Consider the following 12,617-nt stretch of genomic DNA (forward strand, 5'->3'; position numbering starts at 1 on the left):
ATATTTTATTATTAAAACTCTACCACATGAAACTGTGTAACAAAACATACTGTAATCTACATGGAAATTGTAAATGTTTGTGGATGGCTCATGAATCTTTTTTTTTTTTATATATAAGAAAGATTCTGCTAAGTTTTTATTTTCCCTAGGACACAGCAGGGCAAGAACGTTATCGAACCATAACAACAGCTTATTATCGAGGAGCTATGGGCTTTATACTCATGTATGATGTCACCAATGAGGAGTCCTATAACAGTGTACAGGATTGGTAAATATATTTGTGCATTTCTGTATTAGTATTTCATTTGAAAATACAATAAATAGAAATATGTTAGTTTGTGATGGAGTGAGGTAGAGGAGATGAGTTTTGGACACTAATTAGTAAGATTCTGAAAGATAAACCACTTTAGATTACACACAAACCATGAAAGTATTCTTTGGACTGTAAATATAGCTGAATATGTAATTTTGTAATTTATCTTGTAGAAAAAGTTGATTTAAATGTTTACAAGATAAATAATAAATTGGGAATTAAAAAGCCTGCAAATAAGGATCATATAAAAAAATAAGTAAGAAAAAAGGCTGGAGATACTGTAAACATTATTTACTCAAACTGCAAACCCCTATTTTGGCTCCATGCTGTTACATAGAATTATATTTGGTGGAGTCAAAATAGAGATTTGTAGTTTGAGTAAATAGTGTCTACAGTATCTCCAGCCTTGTTTCCTTACTATTTTTTACAATCCCTATTTGCAGGTTTCTAAATTTCCCAATTTTTTTATTTGTCTCATTTGCTGTCTTTTTCTATGCTCAACTATGGGCAAAGGATTACTTGATATAGTAGCTAACTTTATACATTGTTATAATAATAAACATAGCTAGTAGCTAGCTGATATGGTTCATGATGATTTACTGTAGTTATTGACTATTTGAGCACATTATTTTGAGATGTCCCTCTCTATATATATAATGCATAACAATATATGCCTAGAATAAGACACAACCACAAGTAGAAAAGCAGCTATTTCAAATATAATGTGTAAATCCAAAACATTGCTTTAAATAAACCTTTGTCTTTTAAAGTAATTATTCTATGCATGTCTGTAATAAAATGTAATATTATGTGTATTGATTTTTTTTTTTTTACTCCTTCACTTCATACGTAATATAGGGATTGGCTTCCTAAAGATACCGATTGATATAGTGTACAAAGCATTGAGTATTTACATGTTAGTCTTCTAATGTTCATCTATTTTTGGCTGGTAATTCCTGTTTCACCCTATACTTGAGATTTTTAAATGAACACCAGATATTTGTAAGAAAGCTAACTTCAAGGGGTAATAACATTGATTACACTAGAATTATGATGTTTTTTAGCTTATTTAGAATATAGGATAAACAAATTAACTTTTCAATGCCCCTATGGCCTTTGCAGTACCTTATTTAGTATTCTACAAAAGGTTTGGGTGCAATATACCAAGCCATTTTTATTGTAGGATGGCAATAGAATAATAATAATTATAAACAGGCTGTTTTGAGCACTTTTTCTTTTATCTTGTAAGTCTAATGTACGTTCGACCTTAGCAGTCAATGGTAAAGCTGTTTTTGGTGCTTTTTGCCCAAACATACTATTAGGGTTTTGTGCAATTCCTTGAGATTCCTATTATGAGCCATTAACGTGGTTCATGATTAATGAAAAAAACATTATAACTTTAAATCCAAAGACATTGACAAATCATTAGTATTTTCATACTCAGTGTTATAACATATTTTTATCTCTCCTATACAGTTTTTGAGATAAATGTCAGTGGAGGTGGCAAAAACTCATTTAAAGACCTTTTATGTTTTGCCCACGTAAGGTTATTCTGAACAATTACATATTGTTAATATTTAACTGCAGCATAGAGGCTCATTGAATGGCTCTGAGTTGTTTTTTCAGATACAAACTTAGCTCATAGCTCCATCTCTTGACTGATTTGATATTTAATTATAGATGCAGCTATTGAGTATTTCCTCTTGTTTCATATTTCTAAAGCATCATCAGTTCTTCAACTTGCATATTTTTAATACAGTTAATATATAGTACTTGATAATTTCTTTTAAAAACATGGATCCACTGAAAACACTTTTTGTTGTTCCAATTGTGTTGGTTTTATACTTTTGTCTACCGTGTTTACCACGTGTTACCATGTTTCTGCTACTTACATGGGCAAAGTCATCAGTTTTGTATCATATCTCGTGCAATTAAATTTTGAAAATATATATAGAAATTTGATTTTTGAGAACACATTTCTGTTAAATTATATTCATACATTATGTTTCTAAACATGTTTGTGTGGTAGAAATTATTTTTATTGATCTTGTATATATTGTGAACTATGGTGTATGTCTGTTTCTTGCTTACGGCAGATGCTTCCTGCTCTGCACTTGAAAAGCTGTGCATTCAGGCAAAGCTCAACATTCACTTTTGAAATGATGGGAGAACAGGCATGAATAACATTGATGCTAAATTTTATTTGGCAAGCAGGATATTCTACACTAAATTGTTAGGAATCAATCACACTATCATTCACATTTCAAAATGTGACATAACTTAAAGAATAAAAATATAGATTTGCCACATGTTATTGTTGAGCACTCTTAGCATGACTAAAATGTTCAACAATTACTTTTGGCAGTGGGTGGTATAAGTAGCTCAGAGCTTTGGCTCTGAGTGAAACCAAGAGTACAATACAATTAACCTTTTTAAATTCCATGAAACAATTTAAATTGATAAATTAATTTAAATTTTTCCCATCATTGGGGATGGGTACTTTTTCTAGATTAACTTAAACTTTTCCTGTCATTGGAGATGGTTACTTTTGCTTGTTTAACTCTATCTACTCGTGCTCAGTCAAATTGACCAACCACTTTGTATTTTGTAGATTTGATACTACTAACTTTTAATATAGTATGTGTGTATCTTCACAAAATTTGGCAGACTTTCAGTTAATATTGTCTTTTTACATGCAAAAAAATCTTATTTTTACTGAAGTATTTTTAATAAAGATTTCTCTGTGAAAATAATCGATTTTCTTTTTTTGTTTTTTGACTAGTCTGAGTGCAAAGTGATTTTGATGTTAAGACTTAAAAGTACTTTTCTTCATCTTAAAAATCTGAACTTCATTTCCATACTCTTTAAAACTTCCTAAATAAATTTCAAATGTTTTTTCAGTAAAACTTTATATTTTATCTTTTTTTCTCTACCTTAACTCTATACAAGGTTGATTAATTTGACTGACCTAATAACCAACAACAAAAACATTTAAGTAAATATAAATTACATTTTTTTTCATTCTAGAATAACTCCAAATTGTATCATTAAACTGCATTTGTTTTATACAAAGTAGGTTTAAACTTGTAACAGTATACATCTATTAATACTGAAGTTTTATTGTTTTATTGCCCTTTTAACTGTGCCTAACTACTATTCCTCGCATTATAAGTTGTAACTCACTTGGAGAATGTGCAGCTCATTTTGCACTACTAAATTACATAACCCACGAGTGGCTCACGTGTGTGCCTTTTACAAATTTATTTAGTATTATTATTTATTTTGCCTAACCTAAAGAGTTTTAAGTGTTCCATAACTATCACAATTTTCTTGGCTTTCTAACTATATGACAGACCCATTACAAATTCATATAAGTTAGTCAATATGTTTCCTGTGGGAATAAAGCTTGTAATGAAAGAGAACTTCTTGGCTTTCTATTGGTTATAAATAATTTAGTATTAAACACGAGAGAATTATTAACAAATCCTGAAACAGGCGACGTGACAGTTGGGTGTGGCAAGAGGGAGGTTGAAGGTTATGAAAATTATGCTTTGTCTCAGGGATGGCAACATTATTATGAGTAATTTACATTAAATTTCATACTTATTGGAGGGGTGGTGAATAAATTAGAGAAGGGATGCTTATAGAAAATTTTTTACTTTTCTCCCACTATGGGAACTCAGTATTTTTTTATAAATATTGCCTTACAGAATTAAGAACTTAACACTTGTATATACTATTAAAATATGGATTATTAGCTATGATGTTATGCTATACTAATTGGTATAACATAAACAAAAGTAGTTTAATTTAATTTTGAATGTAACTCACCAAAAGCTTCATGACATGCACAATAAAGGATTCCCATAGCAAGAGTGCTGAAATAATTTCAAGCAAAATTTACAGGATAACCTTTTCTGCCCCTTTTTAACAGAAATACCTTTAACTGTTTGTAATTACTAAGCTGTATGGTTATTAGTTTCTTTCATTTCACTCCCTGATTATTCATTTAACTAGGATGAACCAATATTATTACACTCAAAAATAGGTTTGTGTTCAGACATATCCAAGTAATATGGTTTAAAATCATAAATAATATTCAACGTTAAACTGGTACTTGCCGTCGGTCCCGTTTCTAGATGCATAATTATTGTATTTTGGCACTTGTGTATAAAGTTAAAAATCATAATAATATTCAATGTTAAACTGGTACCAGCTTAACGTTGAATATTATTTATGATTTGAACTTTATACACAAGTGCAAAATACTATAATTAATATGGTTTAATTACAAATAATTATCAGAATACATTTTTATAATTAAAATGTTGACTTAATAAATTAATGTGTATTCTTAACTCATTTAATGAAAGTGAGGAACTAACCTATATTTAGTGAATTTAAAATGTATGTGTATATTGAATTATAAGTGTGACAGTCAATCCCTTAGTGTGAATGGTTGGTGGTAGGGTGCTGCTAATTGGTTACCTTTCATTCTGTTGATCAGTAGTTTGTAGCTTTGCCATATATACAAATATTCTTTGAGATTTAAAGAAATTATAATAAATATATATTTATTACAGAATCTTTTTGTAAAGGTTGCTAATGTCACGCATGATGGTCTTATTGTTTTTAGGATTAAAGGAACTGTCACGTGTGATGGCCTTGTTGTTTTTAGGATTAAACGAACTGTCACGTGTGATGGCCTTATTGCTTTTAGGATTAAACGAACTGTCACGTGTGATGGCCTTATTGTTTTTAGGATTAAATGAACTGTCGCGTGTGATGGCCTTATTGTTTTTGGGATTAAATGAACTGTCGCGTGTGATGGCCTTATTGTTTTTAGGATTAAACGAACTGTCGCGTGTGATGGCCTTATTGTTTTTGGGATTAAATGAACTGTCGCGTGTGATGGCCTTATTGTTTTTGGGGATTAAAACAAACTGTTGCGTGTGATGGCCTTATTGTTTTTAGGATTAAATGAAATGTACTCCTTTCTAGGGTAACTCAAATTAAGACCTATTCCTGGGACAATGCACAGGTGATTCTAGTAGGAAATAAATGTGACATGGAAGATGAGCGTGTAGTTTCAACAGAACGAGGAAAGCAGCTTGCTGATCAACTTGGTCTTGAGTTCTTCGAAACCTCAGCTAAGGAAAACATCAATGTTAAAGTTGTATTTGAGCATCTGGTAGACATAATTTGTGAGAAGATGTCTGAAAGTTTGGACTCTGACCCAAATCTTGTCAGTGCTTCCAAAGGCACTAGGCTGACAGAAAATCCCACTCCTGCAAATGGTGGCTGCCAGTGCTAAGTCTTGGTTAGACCCTATTGTTTGCCGTATATTCTCTGGAGCTTTGTCTGCATCATCAGTTTCTTAATCAGTATAAGAGAATTCTCAATACTTCAATGAAAATTAACATAAAGGTTGTTGTTGTTTTTATTTTTATTGGGAGAGTAGAATTGGTTAATTAATATTTTATAAATGTGTTGATGTCAAAAATGGGTCTTGAGTTGTTATAAGATTATTTACTGATGAAAAAAATCACTTGTCAAATTTCCCACTGGCAATGTTTTGGGAAACGTTTATGATCATGAACCCTATCAATGATTGAAGAGTTTTTTTACATGTACCTTGTTGCTTTACCATATATTTTGATTTAATTACACATGACATTTCTCTAACTTATTTAGAGCTTTAAACAGGTTCAGTATTGTTAATTTTTGCTCTAATATAAGCTTTATTGGAATACAAGGAAAGTTTTAAACCATTACAATAGAGCTGGTTTCTGATAGAAAATTGGGATATAAAAGTTGAAAAATAAGTAAAAAGAATTATATTGTTCTTTGAAATAATGTTCAACTTCATATTGACATAGTATGATGTTTACCTTTAAGTAGTTTTCTACGTAAATGACACTTAAATGGGTATGTATTATCTTTAGTTATTTCTCTTGCAAGTGAAATCCTTAATAGTAAGAATGTGAACTTGTGTAGTCTGTTAAATGTTTTATTGTATACCTTAATAGCTTATTTTTTTAGTAAATTCCTTTTGAGGTTAGTATCATTGTTAATGCAACCATTATATCTTTTGTAAGGTTAGTTTTTATGCTTAAATCAGTAATTTTAACTTTAATAAGCATTTTGAAAATATTGTGTAGCTCTCAAGCCAAGTTTCAGTGACTGAGTTATTTTACAAAAGTTTTTTTCTTTTTAAGATTTTTCAGGTTAAACTTTTTCTACAGTAATCAGGGTAAATATGGAGTAAAGAATGCTTATTTTTTATCATGGGTAAAAACAACAACATAGTTATGTAAGAGAGATTTATATATTATTGACTATCCCAGAGTAATAAGTTTGTAGGTTATCAATTTCTGGATCAAATGTACATCATTCCATATATAATCAGTATTGATAGACTTACCTACATGTAGCAGTTACCAGCACATCAAGATTGTGCCTGGTTTACAGTTTTTGTAAAATCAAAACCTTCATACACAGAATTGTAGGCAAATTTTTGCTTGAAATGAATATTTTTAGAAGATATAAATGTTTGTACTTGACAAAATATTTTCAACATTCCAACATCAAAAAACAACACAAATGCCAATTAGAACTCTTAATTCATGTTTATGTTTGGTAAGTTTGCATTTTTGTTATTAGAACCATTTTATAAACTTAACTGTGTGTATGTGTGTATTTTTGTTTTTTTAATATATTAACATTTGATGAAATAGTTCAGGCTTTTTAATTTTTAGGTTTGTGCTTTACTAAGCATTGCCAGCTACGGTTTTAATAGATTTTATTTCTAGTCAGTATGTATCCGATGAGACATCTAAGTTAGAAAACAAACCATGTTTATCGAAAGGGTTATGCTGCATCCACCTTCAGCATGTGACAGATTTAAAGAGTTTACTCTGAAGTTTGGCAAACTGTGTTTGTACAGTGGCTTTGTGATAGTAAGAAGAATGTAAGATCAATAAACAACCCTGATTAAACTAAGGATTTTGACAGTGTGTACATAAGTTGAAGTATTTCCAGTTTGTACAATTACTAATATCGTTAACAAGTGTAAGGAAATGTGAGGGTATTACCTACTTTTTCATTGTAACTTTTTGCTTTAATGTATTTCTCTGCAGTATAGGTATCAGGTAAAAATCTGTATTTACACAAGTAAACTTGTTTAAATTGTAATGTGTTTAATAGTTTTTCTCTATTGAAAATTTGGTTTTTTAATATTACATTACTGATTTTCTTGTGAGGATAATTTAAAATTTATTTAAGTATTCTGATCTCTGTGTATTTTATATTATTGAAAATTATATACTTTTGTTATTTTGTTTCTTTAAATGACCTTGAAGAAAATCTTGTCTATTCCTGTTGCTTCTTTTTATTTGTTTCTGTTGATAGTTTTTTTTACTCATGAATTTAGTTTCACATTATGCTGTGAAACAACCATTAGCAAAACTTTACTAAGATACACGTTATACATCTAAACTGGAACCAACTTACTGTTTTATGGTGGTTAGTTTGTGAAATTATTTTTTTAACCTATTTTATATATAACTGATATTCCTCTATCGCTATTCTCACAAAATCTTGTGGAATATTTGTGAGGTGACACCATTTGTCTTAATATACTGAAGATGTTAAAGAAATATGTAATTGATTACAATCATGAACAGATATTGACCATTTGAAAGAAAGGTGAAATTTGTACTTTCTAAAGTGAAAACTTTCAGATTGCAAAAAGTAATCAATCCTACAGTTAAGATGAATTTTTTTTTGCCACGTTAAAAGTGAAAATTCCTTTTAGTATTTTAATTAATTAACTTAAATTCATCAAAATCTTTTAAGAAATACTTTAGAGGTAAAATAGAAGCACCCAGTTGTAGTGTAATGAGGTCTATGAATGGAAAGTATTTTTTAAATTTTGAAGGAAAAAAATGTTATTTTTCTGTTGCTTCCAGTTGTATTTTCTGTTTAAAATGTTAATGTAGGATTTTTGTATTGTTATTTCTGAAATTGATGCACATGTGTTTATAAATTACTTTTATTTTAATGATGGAATTACTTCAATTTCTCTGAGTAATTTTCTAGATTTTACTAAACGTTAACATTCTGTGTTTCCATAAAAAAAAAAACGAACTAAAATTTTACCACGGCAGCTTTTATTGGTAGTGGATTTAAAACTGGTTCGAAAACTTGGTTTCTTGTGAAGTCTAATGTATGGAGTTGTTTTTGAAAGTAAAGAAATAGAGTTAAAAGTGAGAAAAAAATGGTTTGATGTTTTTTAACCAAAAAGTTTTAAATTCCTGAAACAACTAATTCCTAGGTATGGGAGTTTTGTATATTTTAATGGTAAAACAAGTGGTACGTTATATACATTTTAAACTGTAATCTTAAATCATTATTGCTGACAATTTAAATGATGGTATAATTTGTAGAAGGTGTGATTTACCTTTCAACATTTCTTTGAAAAGGTATTTCAGTATTTGTTAAAATATACAGTAAGATAATTATACTAAAATAATCTTGTTTTTTGTTTTCTCTTTCTTTCAGCAGCTGTAATTTTTCTTATGTCATCAGTAATGCTCTGTTTCTTTTTTTTTAAACTCTGAAATATATTCATACATTCAGTGGTTGACTTGGAAGTATTTAGCAATTTAAAAAATACATTTGTTCAAATGGAATTTTGGAAGGCTTTTTTTTTTCTTTTACTTACAAGGTTGACTAAAATATACATTCAGTATGAGTAAGCATAGTTAGTGCAAAATTGGACAGTACAAAAAATTGTGTATTTTAAACTCAAATATTTATATTTTAACCATTAGCTTTTTTTTTTTTAAAGGCTGAATAGTTTTATCTATTCACGCTTCTATCTAGTCATAGGTTTCAGCATTTAGTTAAGCTGTTGTACTGTTGTCAAAGTATATTCTAGTCATTTTAAATTAGTTATTACTAAGTGTTGGGAATGTGAATGTTTTATTGTATTGAAACAATGTTGGCTCAGTGTTTCTCCTATTCAGTGGACACCTGATATACTTTATTAATGAAAGCACCATTACATGTATTAGTGATGTTTGTACAACTAAATGAAGGTTGTACTGCAGTCATTGTAATTATCTTTATGATGTACTGCCACAGTTCTAGTTATTAGGAAAGATGGAAATTAGTATGTACTTGTATAATAGAAATAACGTTCAATGTAATTGTGTTTTGCGATTAAAAGTAGCAAACGTAAAATAACTTGTTTTTGTGTTCTCTGTACAATTGTTACAATGTTACTGCTAAAAATTGTTACTTCCAATGAAGTAATACACACACATTTTATTAATATAAGCTCATTAAAAAGATAAAGTGGTGGAAATACTACATTTGCAATTAGAAATAATATCCCTATGATGATTTTTTACATTTAACTTAAAAAATATACAATGAATTGATTTTATTAGGTACAAAGATGTATACATTACTGATGAAAAGAAACTCAATAATGACAAGTAAAGCAGACTAAATGTAACTATATTCAAATGATTTGCTTTAATAACAAAAGGTCATTTTATTTATTAGAAATAACTGTTTTAGAATTTTGAGTCCATTGCTTGTTTAGTTTAAATTGCATTTCTAGCAGCCTGTACACAAGGGGAATGTTGGAACCACATTGTTACTATGTGAGATATCATGATTGGAAACTTGCCTGTTTCTTACTGCCATGCAAAAATATATATCCAATTAAAAATATTCAAAGAAAATTTATTTTGACTTTTTATTTGTCACATGAGATTTGATGTTTTATAGCAGGTGCAGCAAATCTGTTTTGTGAGCAGCATGAACTCCAGTAGCTAGAGCGGCTCCTTGAATGTTTGTTTGTTTTTAGTTGGTTATACAACTATTACATGTCAGATTGAAAATTCCAATCAACCACTCTGCTGTTGAATATTTGTACTGAGATAGCTAGAGGCAAAATACCATTGGTTAATACTAGTACTGAGATAGTTAGAGGCAAAATACCATTGGTTAATACTATTTTTGAGGTTTATCTCCTTGTCAGTTGCAGTTTATTTTTCTGGCTTATGAGTTTTTAAAAGTTAGTCACACATGTTTTATAGCATCTTATCTGTAAGATATGAACAGTTCCAGATGTTGATTCCAATATCAAGTATCTCGTATCTGCAAACACAAATTCAATTGGTTAAAAAAAAAGGTCACCTAAGTTGTATATGTCAAGTTATTATGAACAAATGTACTGTCTACATTAGTGACTGTTTCAGTTTTCTACAGCTCAGAGATTGTAAACTACACATAACTAAGTATCAAAACGAGTTTTTTCTTTTTTCCCCCTGATTATCTACAGTTTCACGGTGGGTCAGTGTTAAATCTTGAGTTATATTCCGTGTGTTGTACAGAACACAGATAACCCATTGTGTACTTTGCACGAAAACACAAACAGTATGTATTTTTAACACATTTACAAGTAATAACAAATTTTGTGATGAATAATGTATTAATTTAATTGCTATACAATGTTGTCAATACAAGTATGTATCTGTAGATCTTCATAAATATCTCACTAATATCGTAATTTTTTGCTGGTTTTTGTATTTGTAGGCTAGTATTCTTCATATCAAGGATTTTGTTTAAATGCATGGTATTCTTGATCTACAGGGATTGGTGAACTGTTGTACTATTTTCTCAGAACTATACACATGGTAAAGAGATTTTAAAAATGTACCAAGCGCCATTGATTACAAGAGCTGGCAATTAAAACAGGCCAACAGAGAGGCCGGGGACATCAGGGAAAAATTCCTGCGCTTGAGTCCTTGAAGAGATAGGAGATAATAATAATTGAGTAATTGATCAAATAACAAAGAGCGAGACAATATAAGTAATAAGCGTAAATTTTATCAAGATTATCATTTGTTGCTGGCAGTTAAAACAAAGGTGCAGTGAATGAGAATTTTGTTAATTAAAAATACTAGTTACATATCTGCTTATTTGTTTGTTTCCGGTAGAAATTCTTACCGAGGATCTTCAGCGATACAAGTACTTTCTTGATTAAACCAATTTATTCTTCCTCCATACAAACTTTAGTACACAGTAGTTCCACAATCCAGTACGTTTCTCCTCACTTTAAACTTAACAACTTTTATAATACACTATACATCACAGCGATTCACAATCTCGACAACTTCGTTCTCAACGAGTACAAAACACACACTTTATTTCACTGCTAGGCTTATATACTCGAACAAACTCTGACTTCCCTGATAATTCAAGAAACTTCACGCATGCTACCAGAGCCAAACACGCCAGCAGCGTCATGTGACTTCCGCTGTCGTAACACTGCCACTTCCTTACTATTGTTTGGGATGAACAATAGCAACTTGCATGAAACCAATAAATAATTTACAATAACTTAATTAAATGTTCAGAATTTACAAACACAAAATTCAAATACAACAAAGTATCTTAATTTTACAGGAAGTTTCTTCTTTTGTACTGGTCTCCATCTCATTGGCTTCTGCATTACATGGGATTAATTTGCTCCATCAGGAAAAGACACATTATTGGTAGCAGTCACATCAGTGGTAGTAACTTCATCAAGAGCTTCACTGTTTTCCCTCTCTTAACTGGGTAGGGTTTCTTCTTCAACAGTGGCTTTTTCAGGTGACACATCTTCAGCAGCATCATTTGTTCCATTGTTCATTTTGTTCCAACTGAAATGTCCTGGACCATGATAATGCCAAAGCCTGTTGGCATGTACCATCTTTGGCTTACTTCACCGACCACATTTTATTTGGAAAGTCTCGTCTGAGAGACAATCCATTATGTCATATGGGCCTTCCCATGGAGAAGACAACATAGGAGACTTCCCCTTTGGTCTTCCTGGGATTGTACAACCACACGTTGTCTCTTGGTACAAAGCTGACTTCAGTATATTTCTTATCATAACATAGCTTGGTGGAGTCAGCAGACGTTTTTAAGTTTGAATGCACTTGATGATGAATATCATCCATCCTTTCAGATAACACTTTCACGAACTCTGGCACATTTTCAGGCAACTCTTCGTAAGGTGGGCATTCTGTTATTAGGTCCACTGGCAATCGAAGTTCCCAACTAAACTTCAATTTTGCTAGAGTGTATCCAGTGACTTCATGCTCTGATGTTCTATAGGCCATCAACAGTGGAGGGAGTAAGACATCCCAGTCATCTTGGCGGATGTAACAGATGCAGCAACACTTACCGAAATTTGGCCTTTGTTGTTCCCAAAAGTCATTTTATCAAAGTTAACTACACACTT

General features: G+C 30.6%; 1 protein-coding gene across 1 annotated transcript in view; it reads left to right on the plus strand.

Annotated features, from left to right (window-relative positions):
* LOC106473648 (ras-related protein Rab-3-like) overlaps positions 1–9,562 on the plus strand; it is a 36,404-nt gene extending 26,842 nt beyond the window's left edge. Inside the window, 2 exon segments of the mRNA XM_013934329.2 lie at positions 150–268; positions 5,315–9,562. Coding sequence (XP_013789783.1) covers positions 150–268; positions 5,315–5,627 — 432 coding nt within the window. The 3' untranslated portion in view covers positions 5,628–9,562.
* The last annotated feature ends 3,055 nt before the right edge of the window (positions 9,563–12,617 follow it).

Source organism: Limulus polyphemus, unplaced genomic scaffold, assembly GCF_000517525.1.
Source record: "Limulus polyphemus unplaced genomic scaffold, Limulus_polyphemus-2.1.2 Scaffold6367, whole genome shotgun sequence".
Classification (NCBI taxonomy): Eukaryota; Metazoa; Arthropoda; class Merostomata; order Xiphosura; family Limulidae; genus Limulus; species Limulus polyphemus.